The sequence below is a fragment of the Rhinopithecus roxellana genome, chromosome 16, assembly GCF_007565055.1.
Source record: "Rhinopithecus roxellana isolate Shanxi Qingling chromosome 16, ASM756505v1, whole genome shotgun sequence".
Taxonomy (NCBI): Eukaryota; Metazoa; Chordata; class Mammalia; order Primates; family Cercopithecidae; genus Rhinopithecus; species Rhinopithecus roxellana.
The window spans coordinates 113,599,724-113,615,016 of record NC_044564.1 but is presented as its reverse complement, the minus strand read 5'-3'; the positions used below and the strand labels follow the sequence as shown (position 1 = coordinate 113,615,016).

Here is a 15,293-nt window from a genome sequence, read left to right as displayed (position 1 = left end):
CAGGCACGCACCACCAGGCCCGTCTAATTTTAAAAATATATTTTTAGTAGAGATGAGGTTTTGCCATGTTGTCCAGGCTGGTCTCAAACTCCTGACCTCAAGTGATCTGCCTGCCTTAGCCTCTCAAAGTGCTGGGATTGCAGGCATGAGCCACTGCCCAGCTGAGTATGCTATTTTCTTGCTATGTCTAAAAGCTTGTAGGCAACATTTTCTTATAGGGAGAGAGAGAGAAAGAGGAAACCAGAGAAAGAAGAGAGAGGATGATGGGGGTGGTTGGGGGGGAGGGGAAGAGAGAGAAAGAGTGAGCGTGAGAAAGCCAATACATACATAAATGTGGAGATAAACCAGACCACTTGTCTTATACAACATGGTGATCATTTGAGATGGAATGTTTATTATGGAACCAAGCATGCTGGAGGAGCAAAGAGAAGAAAAGATGAAAAGGAAATTATTTATTCCCATGTCTTCAGTACCAAGGCTGGCAACTTCTTTGAGAAATTTCCCATCTCTCATTGTATTCATAACAAGAAAAAGGAAAGTACTTTTTCAGATGGCTAGGAAAACAATGGAGAGCACAGGTGTGTCCCAGGCATTTATCAGATTGTCACTTTATCAGAGAGGTCCAGCCAGGACTGCCCTGATCCTTCCTGTCCCTGCCTCTGACACTGCCCTCCATGATGCGATATCCTCAGGGAAGACTGTGCAGGACCAGGTCTCTTGGTTTCTTTTACCGAGACTGCTCTTTCATGCCATACTCTTGTCCTCAGTGAGAAATGCATCTCCCCTGGCTGGTTCCAGGGTGCCACACTTATCCCTGGGTGGCTCCCTGGCTCCCAGAGGACTGAAGCTGCACCACAGGTCAGCAGAGGGACTGGCCTTCATGCCAGCTGTTTTCCTTTCCAAGTCTTCCATGGACACAGGCTCTTTTGATATCTGGAACCCTAACATTAGGTCACGCAAGGAAAGGCACGTTTGCCCTTCCATGCTTCCACGGTCCACCTATTTCTCTCATTCCCAGAAATCTCCCAACTGCTTTCTAGCTTCAAAACAAACCCCAAGTCCCCATGTAAATGGCTGTGTGGGGATGGGTGTCTCCCAGACCCTCTTGCTACCAGCACCTGAATCCCGGCCAATGTTGGCTTTTATAAAACATGCATGAGAAGGTTTTCTTAGATCAGAAGCCTGGAAACCAGAGTTTCTGTGTGTGCTGGGAGTAGGGAAGGGGGATGCTGAGATGTAACCATTTAATTTAGCAAATATTTATTTACTTACTTGTATTTGTTAAAAATGAGATGGGTTGGCCAGGCGCAGTGGCTCATGCCTGTAATCCCATCCCAGCACTTTCGGAAGCTGAGGTAGGTGAGTTCGAGACCAGCCTGGCCAACATGGTGAAACCTAATCTCTACTAAAAATACAAAAATTAGCTGGGTGTGGTGGTGGGTGCTTGTAATCCCACCTACCTGGGAGGCTGAGGCAGGAGAATCTCCTGAAGCCAGGAGGTAGAGGTTGCAGTGAGCCGAGATTGTGCCACTGCAATCCAGCCTGGACAACAGAGCAAGACTCTGTCTCAAAAAAAAAAAAAAAAAAAAAAAAAAAAAAAAGAAAAGAAAAAAAGAAAAGAAAAGAAAGAAAGAAAAAAGAGATGTCAGGCCGGGCGCGGTGGCTCAAGCCTGTAATCCCAGCACTTTGGGAGGCCGAGACGGGCGGATCGCGAAGTCAGGAGATCGAGACCATCCTGGCGAACACGGTGAAACCCCGTCTCTACTAAAAAATACAAAAAACTAGCCGGGCGAGATGGCGGGCGCCTGTAGTCCCAGCTACTCGGGAGGCTGAGGCAGGAGAATGGCGTAAACCCGGGAGGCGGAGCTTGCAGTGAGCTGAGATCCGGCCACTGCACTCCAGCCTGGGCGACAGAGTGAGACTCCGTCTCAAAAAAACAAACAAACAAACAAACAAAACAACAAAAAAAGAGATGTCTTGAGAAGCCACTAGCAAATATTTTTCGATTGGTTATGTACAAAGACCTGTGCTGCCTACTGAGGATGTACAGATGAAAAGAAATTGGTTTCTTCTCCTTGGGAGGTCAAGTCTCATAACTTTATTGATAGAGAAGATCTATCTAGCTGATGACTTGTGGTGGAAGCTACTGTTTTTTCTGTTGCCTCCAATTTTAATTTACCATGCTTTGGATGGGATGATATATCTGGAGAGGTGCCTGAGGATTAGAAAAGAACCATCATGGTGTGTTTATTTTTCTACCTACTTTTTATTATAGAAAATTCAGAAAAGTAGCATTGTACTGGGTTTTTGGGCAGTGGAGTTGTATTTTAATTCAATTGTTTGTGTTTACTTGAAGTTTGTAGTACAAAGTTGGATACATTGCTGAGTTTTGATGCAGATAAAATTTTCTTCCATTTTTGGTTCTTTTTGTTCATTTTGATGGGTTTTACATGGAGAAATTTTAACACATTTGTACTTACACTACTCTTTTTCTTTCGTTGATTTAATAGTTTACCTTCATTAGTGATATTAATCTTTTGATAAATATTATAAATTCCTACTCCAAGGCTATTTCCTCTTTTATTTTCTTTTCAATTTTTTTTTTTTTTTTGAGACTGAGTTTCATTATGTTGCCCTGGCTGGAGTGCAGTGGCCAATCTCGGCACACTGCAACCTCTGCCTCCTGGGTTCAAGCTATTTTTCTGCCTCAGCCTCCCAAGTAGCTGGGACTACAGGCATGTGCCACCACGCCTGGCTAATTTTTGTACTTTTAGTAGAGATGGGGTTTCACCATGTTGGCCAGGCTGGTCTCAAACTCCTGACCTCAGATGATCCACCTACCTTGGCCTCCCAAAGTGCCAGGATTACAGGCATGAGCCACTGTGCCAGGCCTTTTCAATATTTTTTGACATTTAAACATTTAAAATTTTTATGTAATAAATTCTATTGATGCCTTTATAGTTTCTGCCGCTGGTCATGACAAGAAAAGCCTTTCTCACTCTGAAATCAGATTAATTCTTATTCTCTAATATTTTCTTATCCTTCTTAGTAGTTTTTCTTTTTGCATTTATTTTATTTGTTCTCTTTATTTTTATTAAAAAAATTTTTTTTAGACATAGTGGTTTCACTCTATCACCCAGGCTGGAGTGTTGTGGCACAATCAATCATAGCTTACTGCATCCTCAAACTCCTGGGCTCAAGCGGTCCTCCTGCCTCAGCCTCCCAAGTAGCCAAGACTACAGGTGCATACCATCACACCCTGCTAATTTTTTACTTTTTGTAAAGATGAAGTCTTACTATGTTGCCCAGACTGGTCTCAAACTCCTGGGCCCAAGCAATCATTTCTGCCTAGGCCTCCCAAAAAGCTAGGATTATAGGTGGGAGTCACTGCACCTGACCTGCTTTTTTGAGCTTAAAATTTAGGTTCAGGCTGGGGACAGTGGCTCATTCCTGTAAGTTCAGCACTCTGGGAGGCTGAGGAGAGAGGACTGCTTGAGTCCAGGAGTTCAAGGCTGCAGGGAACTATGATCATGGCAGTGCACTCCAGCCTGGGCGACACAGTGAGATCACTTTTCTGGAAAAAAAAAAAAAAAAAACAGCAAAACACAAAAACCCCTCCAAAAAACCACTTAGGTTCATTTGGAATTTATTCTGATGTCTGATATAAGGCTAAATTTACATGGTAATTTTTCTCCCCAGCTGTAAGTCAGTTCCCTATCACCTTTGGAAATACTGACCATCCACGCCACCTGGTACATTTCTTTGGGTCTATTTCTAGACTGTCTAGACTGCTTTATCTGTCCTGTGCGTGCTTTACTATTTCAATTGTTGTAATTTTATGATACATTTAATTTTTTTTTTGCAGAGTAAATTCTCCTTCATTACTTTTCCCCACATTTCCCCCCATGTGGGAATTTCTTTTGTCATTTGCCTCTAGCAGAGGATGGATATTCCTGACATCCGAGAATGGTACTGAAGGTCTCTGTTCTGGTTCCTCTCCCATCTCACACACCCAGGGTGAAAGAGCTGTACTTTCCAGCACAGGCAGGACCCGTTTCTTGCCTGGGGTCTAATTCAGTTTAAATCAGTAACGAGGCTGATGGAAAGGAGAGCAGGTCTGCCCAGGACATCAGTTTGGGAGACAAGGAAGAGCACCTTGGAAAATTCAGCTGAAAGTCAAGTTTGTTTCGCCTTAAAATGTGACTGAGAACTAGCCTGATGAGACTTAGGCTTGTATGTTGGAGAGAAAAAGTAGACTGTTTAAAATATAAGGCAGGGGCCGGGCATGGTGGCTCATGCCTATAATCCCAGCACTTTGGGAGGCGGAGGCAGGTGGAATCACCTGAGGTCAGGAGTTTGGGACCAGCCTGGCCAACATGGTGAAACCCTGTCTCTACTAAAAATACAAAAATTGACCGGGTGTGGTGGTGCATGCCTGTAATCCCAGCTACTTGGGAGGCTGTGGCAGGAGAATTGCTTGAGCCTGGGAGGCGGAGGCTGTAGTGAGCTGAGACCGCACCATTGCACTCCAGCCTGGGCGACAAGAGCTAAACTCAGTCTCAAAAAGCAAAAACAAAAACAGAAAACAAAAAATAAAATATAAGGTGGGGAGGCCTTAGGCAAACAGAGCAGAAAATGGTCTCAAAGTCACATGTTGATTGAACCAGATGACCGTGGTGCCTTGAAAACCGTGACCCTAGATTGGGAACGAGCAACATCACCTGGACCAAGCAGGGGGATGGCCTTCCTGCTCTGTCTGCAATGGCCTCTTCTGAGCTCAGTGAGCACTTTGTTCTGCTGCTCCTGGGTGGTTTTAAAATGTTAGCCAAGAGATTAGAGGAACTAGAATTATTACTCTTGGAGAAGAACAAAGAGGAGTAACTTAAAAGAGCCGGTGTAGGCGGGGTGGGCGGGCGGGGGACTGCACGGAGTTGTGACACAGAAAAGAGTAACCAGTTAATCTCCACCTGGGCTGAGAAGTGGAAATACGTAATAAAAAATGTTAATTTTACTGTGACAACAAAACATCACAAGTGAAAGGGCATTTCAGTGATAGCAAAGGGCCTGAGGGCAGTTAGATCTCAAAGGGAAGGGGTACGTTCCCAGGGGACATGTGGGGGCTTTTCCTCTCTCCTCCATCACTGCCACAGGAATCCAGCTGTTGTCTTCTCAGCTGTATCCTAAGGACTCTCTCTCTGGACTGCTCTTGAAAATAGCATAGACCTTCATTTCAACAAATGAGTGATGTGAGGCCTAGACTCTAAGCAGAGGCTTTTCCAGGTGACCTCCTGGGGCACCTGGCAATCCCACAGGTTTAGGAAAGACATGATCTATGTTGCAGTGTCTAAGAGACCCTGGGAGAAATTCTAGACTTAACACTGTTTCATAAAGGCCACAAAGTTCTCTTACTCTTCCACCTGGTCTTAAAGCCTGGGTTTCTCGGTGGTCTGCCCTTGGCCCCCATCTCTCCTCAGATACACCGTCTCCCTGGTGGCCAGGTTCACTCCTCCCCGTGAGCTGCCTCTGTATCTCCACCACGGGGTTTGCTCCTAGGCTTCAGACCTATGTTTCTAACAGCCTGCTGGAGGATTCCTTACACACTTCAGCCTGAACAGACTTAGAAGCGAGCTGCTTCTTGTCTTCCCCAAGACTTGGTAAATGACGTCACCACTGACTTGGTTGCCAGATTCCTGCTGTCTCTCCCCTGAGCAAGGCTTCCATTTGTCCCCTCTTCTCCATTCTCTGTGCTCTCACTTGCAGCAGACCTCAAGCACTTCCCACCTAGATTATTGGACAACCTGTGTTTTTGGCCTTTTTCTGTTCATCCTTCGATCAGCTCTCTAAATTGTATTTTTGTGCAGATCTGCTAAAATTTTTTTTTTTTCTTTTTGAGACAGGGTCTAGCTGTTGCCCAGGCTGGAGTGAAGTGGTGCAATCTTGGCTCACTGCAACCTCCGCCTCCCGGGCTCAAGTAATCCTCCCATCTCGGCCTCCTAAGTAGCTGGGATCACAGGTACACACCACTGTGCCTGGCTAATTTTAAAAATTTTTTGTAGAGGCAAGGTTTCACCATGTTGCCCAAGCCAATCTTGAACTCTTGGCCTCAAACAACCTGCCTGCCTCAACCTCCCAGAGTGCTGGGATTACAGGCATGAGCCACTGCACCCAGCCTGCTAAAAATCTTTAAACGGCTTCTCATTACTTTCAGAACCTCAGATCTCTCAGATCTGACCCACACCTACCCCTCTAACTTGACCACCTACTTCTACTCTGCCAGACCTCAACCTTTCAGCCAGGGACTCCGTGTAGTTCTGTCCCTCCCTGCCGCCACCTCATGCCTCCGAAGATGTCAGTTTCCGTGTTTGATAGGCTCAGCTCCCTGCCTTCAGTTGGATGTTGCTCCTCACATCCACAGCACTCTGTGTATAACTCCATCACAGCTCTGACCGCTACCTTTACAAAACTGTCTTCATGATTACACTCCAAGCTCCCGGAAAGCAGAAACCATGTCTTCCATGCTTGTCTCCCCCAGCCTAGCACAGAGCCTGGGCAGAGGTGGCTAATGGGTGTTTGTTGAATGCAGATATATGAATAATATATATGGTAGTGCTTTAACAACTGTAAAGGTCCAGGCAGGTCTAAGTTTTTATTTATTATAATTTGAGATTGAGGGTTTCTACCCCAAAGCTATTTTCTAATCTGGTAAATACAGTCTTGAGAATCTATTGTGGCCTCAGAGTCCTTCAGTTCATAGTGGCAGGGTTTAGGGCTAGGGTGGGGGTATGGGGGGAGGCATTCATACATATATTTTTAATATATCTTTCTCTTTCCTTCCATCATGCCCTTCCTCCCTTGCCCTCCTGAGCTGATGCAGTGATAGACTTTGAAGGAGTGGTGGTTTAGTCCAGGGTCTAAAGGGAGTTCTTAAGGCAGTTCGTCCTGCTGTCCTCACGTCTCCACCACTCAAGCGGTTTAGGATGTGCCTGGAATTCACAGCAATTCTTCTTACACAAATGCATAAGGACCGCTTCCCTACTGTGTCCACTTGGCCTAGCACCAGAATTCCTGCCAGTACACAGCTGAGGGTTCTGCCCTTCCACAGAACACTAAGGCGCTGGATGCATTCTATAGTCAGGGCTCTTTTGGTTGCAAGGGACAGAAACCCAACTCCAACCAGCTTAAGCAGGTGGAATTTGTGGGATCACAGAACTGGGAAGGCCAAGGATGGATCTCGCTTGGAGACAGCAAGCTCTAGCCACACGTGATGTCACCACAGCCCCGTTGCTCTTCCAGCCATGAGGCCCTCTTTCTGCCAAACTCTTCCAGCCAGACTTTGAAGGATGGACATTGTACTGTTGGCCTACCTGGTACTTACAGCTACAATCTAAGGAGAAGAATAAAACCCTCCAATCTTCTAGGCCTGGCATGGTGGCTCATGGCTGTAATCCCAGCACTTTGGGTAGATCACCTGAGGTCAGGAGTTTGAGATCAGCCTGGCCCACATGGTGAAACGCCATCTCTACTAAAAATACAAAAATTAGCTGAGCATGGTGGTGCTTGCCTATAATCCCAGCTACTCAGGATGTTGAGGTAGGAGAATCGCTTGAACCTGGGAGACAGAGATTGCAGTGAGCCAAGATTGTGCCACTGTACTCCAGCCTGGGTGACAGAGCAAGACTCCATCTCAAAAAAAAAAAAAAAACAAAAAACAAAAAACACAACAACAACAAAACAAATAAATAACAAGAACAAAAAGCCTCCAATCTCCTACAGTTAAACAGATTGCTCTTTTTGAGCCATCTTCTGACTGGGGAATGGCAATCCATGATCCCTGGGCCCTGGGTCGGTGGGGTTTTGGAGTACTGGGAATGCTGGCCCCACAAGAACCATGTGGGAAGGAGAAGGGCCGCTCTCCACAGAAAAAGGCCCTCCACAGAAAAAGGGATGCTGAGCACATACATATAAAGTATGTAGCATATGAAAAGACAACGTGTACGAACTCGGAGAATCTCAGGCACAGGGTGTCCCATCTTTGGGAGTTTTGCAATTACAGGGTTGCAGCTTTCCATGGTCTCTTCCAGGTTTGTTTTCTTTCAAGCCCCTGTTCATTCGGCAGAATGCCTCTCCAGCCCTGACTTAGGGACACTGCCTCTTTTGCCTGGCTTCTGTTGCCACCCTCTGTCCTGTGAGGAACCCTCTTTCTATATCACAAGTCACAGTCCCCTGAATGGCATTTCCTGTGTGCTCAAGTTGGGAAGGAGCTAAACCTGTCCCTGTGACCTCCCTCCTGGGGTCATTTCTGAGTTTTTTCTTTTCTATTCATCCCTTCCCTTTGAACCTGCTAATTAAGAGATATTTGTTGTTTGACACCCCCAGGACCCCCAAGCTCTGTTCCTTATGGTCTCAGGATGGGGATGGCACAGAGGTCTCTCATTCCTCAGGGATTTGTAATTCCAGGTTTCTCCTTCTAGGTCATGGTTTAATCTCAGGCAAAGTGAACACAAGCATTGTCATAGCCTGGCAATGTAGCAAAGGAGACTTTGGAGTCAAATTACCCTGAGTCCCACACTTGGCTCAGCTGGCCGTCTTCTAGTGGTGTGACTCAGCTGGCCTGAGCCTTGATTTCCTCGCTGATAAGATAGAGATGATTGTCATGCAGAGCTGCTGTGAGGACTTGTTGAAACAGCAGAGGCAAAGTTCCTAGCATAGAATTGGCAACTAGTAGCTCAAGTGATATTATACAGGTGCCAACAGGCGCTGAGGGCTGCTGTGTTCCAGGCACTGTTTTATTCCCTTTACTTGTGTTGACTCATTAACTATTATTGTTAATCATTATTAACTGGCTCATTAATTCCCTCAGAGGTAGAAGTTGCTTTTACCCCTATTTAACAGATGAAGCTGCTGGAGCTGTAAGTGATAGAACCAGGATAGCAACCCAAATCCTGTGTTCCTACCCACTACATCATACTATCTCTGCAGTTTAACTGTAGTCTAGCTTCTCTGATGTGAGCCACACTGGGTAGACCTCTAACTCTGCAGTAATTGTGGCAAGTGGATCATTTTCTTGGAGTTGATGGGTTTGTAAAATCTTTGGGTATTCAATGTTTTTATTTTTATTTTTTGAGACGGAGTCTCGCTTTTTTGCCCAGGCTGGAGTGCAGTGGCATGATCTCGGCTCACTTCAACCTCCGCTCCCAGCTTCAAGCGGTCCTCCTGCCTCAGACTCCCAAGTAGTTGGGATTACAGGGGTGTGCCACCATGCCTGGCTAATTTTCGTGTTTTTTAATAGAGACAGGATTTCACCATGTTGCCCAGACTAGTCTCGAACTCCTGACCTCAAGTGATCCACCCACCTCTGCCTCCCAAAGTGCTGAGATTATAGGCATGAGCCACTGTCCCTGGCCAGTGTTTTTAAAGTGGAGTTTGTTAATTCACTCAAAGCTAATGGAAATTTGCCAGATCAATTGGTAGAACCAAATCTTCAAGATACTCCAAGGTGAATGAGAGAGGTGTGTAGCAGAGCATGAGTTCAAATTCTGACTCTACTACTTGCTAATTGGTGTGGCCTTTGGACAAGTAACAATCTCTTATGTATCAATTTCCTCATCTATAAAATGAGTTTTTCTAAGATAATAACTGTACTTGTTCCACCTCTGAGTTTAGGGAAATTGAAGAAGATACATAAACGTTAGAGAGGGATCAAAGTAATCAGTTTTATTGCTGGTAAAACTGGTTTGGGTCTGAGGCTTCTTTTGTTTTTTTTTGAGACAGAGTCTCACTCTGTCACCCAGGCTGGAGTGCAGTGGCATGATCTCGGCTCACTGCAACCTCTGCCTGCCCAGTTCAAGTGATTCTCCTGCTTCTGCCTCCCGAGTAGCTGGGATTACAGGCGTGTGCTACCAGTCCTGGCTAATTTTTGCATCTTTAATAGCGACAGGGTCTCACTGTGTTGGCAAGGCTGGTCTCAAACTCCTGGCCTCAGGTGATCTGCCTGTCTTGGCCTCCCAAAGTGCTGAGATTACAGGTGTGAGCCACTGCACCTGGCCAAAATGAAGCTTCTTGAACTTCCTCCCACACCTACACTTTGTGCCCCACCTGTGGGGAAGTTGAAGCTATAGTGCAGTGGTCCCCAACCTTGTTGGCACCAGGGACTGGTTTCATCAGAAACAATTTTTCCACGGACTGGGGTGGGTAGGGAGATGGTTTTGGGATAAAATTGTTCCACCTCAGATCATCAGGCATTAGATTCTCATAAGGAGTGCGCAACCTAGATACCTTGTATGCACAGTTCACGATAGGGTTCATGCTCTTATGAGAAACTAATGCTGCCACTGAGCTGACAGGAGGTGGAGCTCAGGTGGGAATGCTTGTCCACCTGCTGCTCACCTCCTGCTGTGTGGCCTGGTTCTTAACAGGCCACAGACTGGTACTGGTCCACCACCTGGGGTTGGGAACCCTGGCTATAGGGCAAATGTAGAACAGGCTTCAGGCTTACCTTGACTCAGGTTTGCCTACAGATGGACAGTGGGACTAGGAGGTGGGAAATCACCTGTTCTGCCTTCAGGCAGCCCCCACCTCACAAAAAAAAAAAAAAAAAAAAAGAAAAGAAAAAAGAAAGAAAAATAAAAAAATAAGGATGGGGCCACATGGGAGCTAGCTGTTTCACAAATCACAGGGATGGATAGAAGGCCAGGTGGAAGCTCTTTTCCTAATACTTTGGAGAGGGAAGACGTTCCTACTTTTCATAGGTAGGAACCCCAAGAGAGGGAGCAAATGATTGCTTCTATAAACATCATCCACTTGGTAGCCCTGTTGAGATTAAGTAAGATGAGGCATAGGTAGAACACCTCTAATGTGAATGGTTAGTGCCCAGTATGTCTTACTTAGCGTGTTACCCACAAGGCAGAATGGCAGTTAGCACATTTATACCGTGACTAACTACCAGTGAGGTGCAAGAACGCTGGTATCAGCCAGTCAGTGTAGTTTCCTCCTGATGGAAAACCTATTTGGGAAATCTTGTTGCTGGGGGCGTGAAAGTAAGGACAGAGCTCTGTGATTATAAAGGATATAGAAGGCTGATGTGGTGGTCTTCTCTGCCAAGTAGGAATCTACCCATCAAGCAAACTGTAATGCCCACCACATCTATCCTCTGCCAGTGCCACAGTATACTCATCACATCTTTTTATTGTGGCAAAGTGCACATCACATAAAATGTGCCATTTTAACATCTTGAAGCACACAGTTTATTGGCATGTTGTGCAACCATCACCACTGTGTATTTCCAAGATTTTTTCATCACCCCAAGGAGAACCTCTGTGACCATTAAGCAATATGTTCCCATTCCCTACATGCCCCTTCCACCCCCAGCAACCTCTTCTTTCTCTGTGAATTTGTCTATGTTAGATTTTTCATCTAAGTGGAATGGTACAGAATCTGTCCTTTTGTGTCTGGGGTATTTCACTTAGCATGGTCATCCACATTGTGGCATGTACAGAATAGGCTCCTTGCTTCTGAAATTAAAACTTTCCTTTTAATAGCCCTCACGAGGCCCTCTTTTGTCCTGCTTTTTACTTGTTCCGATCACACCCCTTTTCTTCTTTTCAACATGTTTTCAGAGCCTCCCCTGCCGGAAGTAGAATTTTTTATGGTGCACGGAGGACCCCTACCACGCCTCAGACTGAGGAAAGCCAAGGAGAAAAATGGACCAATCAGGTCAGTAGCTGTCCTTTCTCCACGGTTGCCCGGTGATCCCCACGGAGTGATTTGGAAACTTTGATTTTGGTGAAGAGAAGACTTCTGTGTTGGTGGCTGTACTTGGGTTGTTAGAACAATGCAGCTGGGGCTTCTTTTGTTTCCTTGGGTACAGAGTGGCGTTTATTCCCAACCAGCATCCTTTCTAATGGAGAGAGAGATTTCTTTTTTTTTTTCTTTGAGATGGAGTCTTACTCTCGTCACTCAGGCTGGAATATAGTGTTGCGATCTCAGCTCACTGCAATCTCTGAGTTCAAGTGATTCTCCTTCCTCTGCCTCCTGAGTAGCTGGGATTACAGGCGTGCGCCACCACGCCTGGATAATTTTTGTATTTTCAGTAGAGACAAGGTTTTGCCATGTTGGCCAGGCTGGTCTCGAACTCCTGACCTCAGGTGATCTACCCACCTCGACTTCCCAAAGTGCTAGGACTACAGGCGTGAGCCACCGCCCCTGGCCACATAGAGAGACTGCTAAAGGACCATATATACAAGCATTTGGGCGGTTTAGCTCAAGAAATTAAATCCATTCCTTTGGTCGCTGGGCAAGCATGGGTTGCGTGCTTAGGACATGTCAGGACTGTCCTTTGCACTCATGTCTCATAGTATATCCTTTATGGATGGGGGGTCAGGGGCATCATTTCATTTCTCAAAGGCAGAATATGTTGCCCTGTATGTAAGGTTGATCTTGCGGGGTGTGCAGTGGTGTCTGAAAGGATCATTTAGGTAAATCTTTCTGTCTTTTCTTGCATTGAGTTATGGGCAAGACACTATGTAATTAATGACTGCTTCTGGGATTCCAGATGGCATTAGGATGGAATTGATTTACCTCAGTTGGAGGACTACACTGTGTTCAGTTAAATGTTTTATTTGCAAAGGTCACGGCAGGATTAGGAAAGTAGCATCAGTCCCTTTTTTAGAGAGGAAGATCGAGGTTGGAGTGGAGAGATGAACAGCTCGCTCACAGCACCAGGTCAAGGAGCTGAAAATGTACATGGCCTCACCAACCTTGCCTTTGTCTCTCCTGACCCTTCAGTAAAATCAAGGTTAAAAAAAAAAAGTGAGATGTTATAAAATTACAAAAAAGAAAGTCTGGTGATATTATCTGTATATCCATTTATAATAAAACTTAGGGTTTTCCTGCTTTTATATTCATTTAAATTCAGTAAATGTGCAAAGATCTCTCCAGGGATGGACATTGTATAAATTGTTCTGATTCTTGACAAATTACCAGAAGGCATTGTAATTCTGTCATTATAAAGAGAACAGAAGTTGTGAGGTCACTTCCTGAGAGCATTTGCAAGAACAAATGTGATATTTATGTCAAATAATGACATAATGCAAAAAGAAAAGCCAAATGACAGCTTACCTTTGTGGCTATATGCCGGCCAGCGCCTCCAAAACAGGAAGTGGAGATCTGTGAGTCATTCGAGGGAGTGTGGTAGTGAAAAAGAGGAGAAAAGTCTTTCCAGAACAGTCATATTCCGAACAGCCACAGTTGCTTCTCTAACGTCACATGGCTAATTACCAGCAGGCAGGGTGGTTGCCTAAGCCTGACTACCTGGTTTGAGCTGGGGGGTAGCAGCTTTGCCAGTGTGTGAGACAGGCCTGAGTCTGCTCTGTGCATGGTTTAGGGACAGTGTCTTGGGGTACATAATGGAGCAAGGTCCCTGGGACCAAGCCTCTCCTGAGCTTGCTGATGTTAGGCAGAGGTTGGAGCCTGTTGCTGGGGTGCCTTAATGCTCGTGTCTCCCACACCTGCCAGATGATAGGAATCACCTGGGGGCTTTATCAGTGATGCAAATTCCCAGACTCTACTCCTAGAGATTTTGATTCAGTAGGTCTGGGATGAGGTTGGGGAATTTGTATAATAATCAGGCAACACAGGTGATTACGATCAGGCTAATTGGGAAGCTGCTTCATACTCTGTCAGTGATGCCTCTAGTGAGCAATGTAGAGAACCAAATGGGCACAGGTGAGCCTTGACCACCACCACCTGCATGGAAAGATGAGCGGGATTTGAAGATGTACTTATGGACAGCATGGAGGTGCTGCAACATTTACTGTCTTACCTGCGGCTATGACATAGGGATGTCTTCAAGTCTCGGGGCAAGTTTGTTGTTACAGGTGTTCCCCATAGGCAGTGGATGCTTAATAAATGTTTACTGGTGGTGACAACTTATTGCCCTGCAGGCTTTACTTTGTCTCTTTTGTAGAAAGCCCTTGGCTGAAAGTGAGCCAAGACTTTATGAAAATCAGTACGCTTGGCCAGGCACGGTGGCTCACTCCTGTAATCCCAGCACTTTGGGAGGCAGAGGCAGGCAGATCACTTGAGGTCAGGAGATCAAGACCAGCCTGGCCAACATGGTGGAACCGCATCTCTACTAAAAATACAAAAACAAATTAGCCTGGCATAGTGGCGAGTGCCTGTAATCCCAGCTACTCAGGAGGCTGAAGCAGAAGAATCGCTTGAACCTGGGAGGCAAAGGTTGTAGTGAGCTGAGATCACACCGCTGTACTCCAGCCTGGGCAGCGGAGCAAGACTCCCTCCTAAAAAAAAAAAAAGAAAAGAAAAAAAAGAAAAGAAAAGAAAGAAAATCAGTGCCCCAAGGATACCTAGGATATCTGGGAACCTAGTGGGGGGAGACTTTCCATATCCAACGCCCACTGCGGAGGTGGGCTCCCTCTTCTTAATCTCGTGATTCATGGGCTCTTAGGAAGCAGGAGATAGGGCATTTGGTATGTGAAGCAGGAAGTTCAAATTTACTGGTAAAATAGAATTACATGGCCTAATGAGTTTTGGAAATTACCCTAGTTATATTTCACACTGATGTATGCTTTTCCTCTTTTCTGAAATTTCAACTCAAGAATCATTCATTGTTGGTGGCGGAGGGGAGGGGCGGGGGTTGGGGGGCTATCATTACCAAAGAACTGTGCAAGGATTTGCAAGAATACAAGAGTCAGTCATTCAGATCCCTGCTATCAAGCCTGATAGAGACAGCTGATGCTCAACAAGGTACTAGAGGCAGGAGCTAAGTACTGGATAGATGGGAATCGAAGGGAAGCGTGATCCATTCTCAGTGCATTTTTATTCTCACACTTCCTTTCACTGCCAGGCTTTCTATTTGATGGGATAAATAATGAAAGACATAACAAAAACAATACCCATTTGTTAGTGTGTTTTTCTGTCCACAATTGGGGAACAGTTTTTACAGTGCATACATGACATATTACTGTTCTGGCTGTTTCAGGATGTTGTCAGACTAGATTAACTCATGGTGACTCTGCACTCTTGGCGTCTCATTTATTTCACATGAACTTTGGTATCAGCCCATGAACTGTAGGGAATGTAAATCACATGAGTTCTGTTTCAGGTCACCACATGATTGTCTGCAGCCCTTTTTCCGGACTTAGTACATTCACTGTGGTAGGCACTCGGTCTCCATGTGACTGCTGAACCCTTTGCACAGTTGGGCTTTATTTGCCCACGTGAAAATCACTGATTAGGTCAACTTATGACACACACAGGGGAGTGATATGTGCAAC

The 15,293-nt window shown here is 45.6% G+C and overlaps 1 protein-coding gene across 5 annotated transcripts in view; it reads left to right on the top strand.

Annotated features, from left to right (window-relative positions):
- SUSD1 (sushi domain containing 1) overlaps nt 1–15,293 on the top strand; it is a 143,982-nt gene that overhangs the window by 110,788 nt on the left and 17,901 nt on the right. For all 5 annotated transcript variants that reach the window (XM_030919053.1, XM_030919056.1, XM_030919055.1 and 2 more), the window contains one exon: nt 11,616–11,712. In XM_030919053.1, the coding sequence (XP_030774913.1) occupies nt 11,616–11,712 (97 nt within the window). The remainder of the gene's footprint in view (nt 1–11,615; nt 11,713–15,293) is intronic.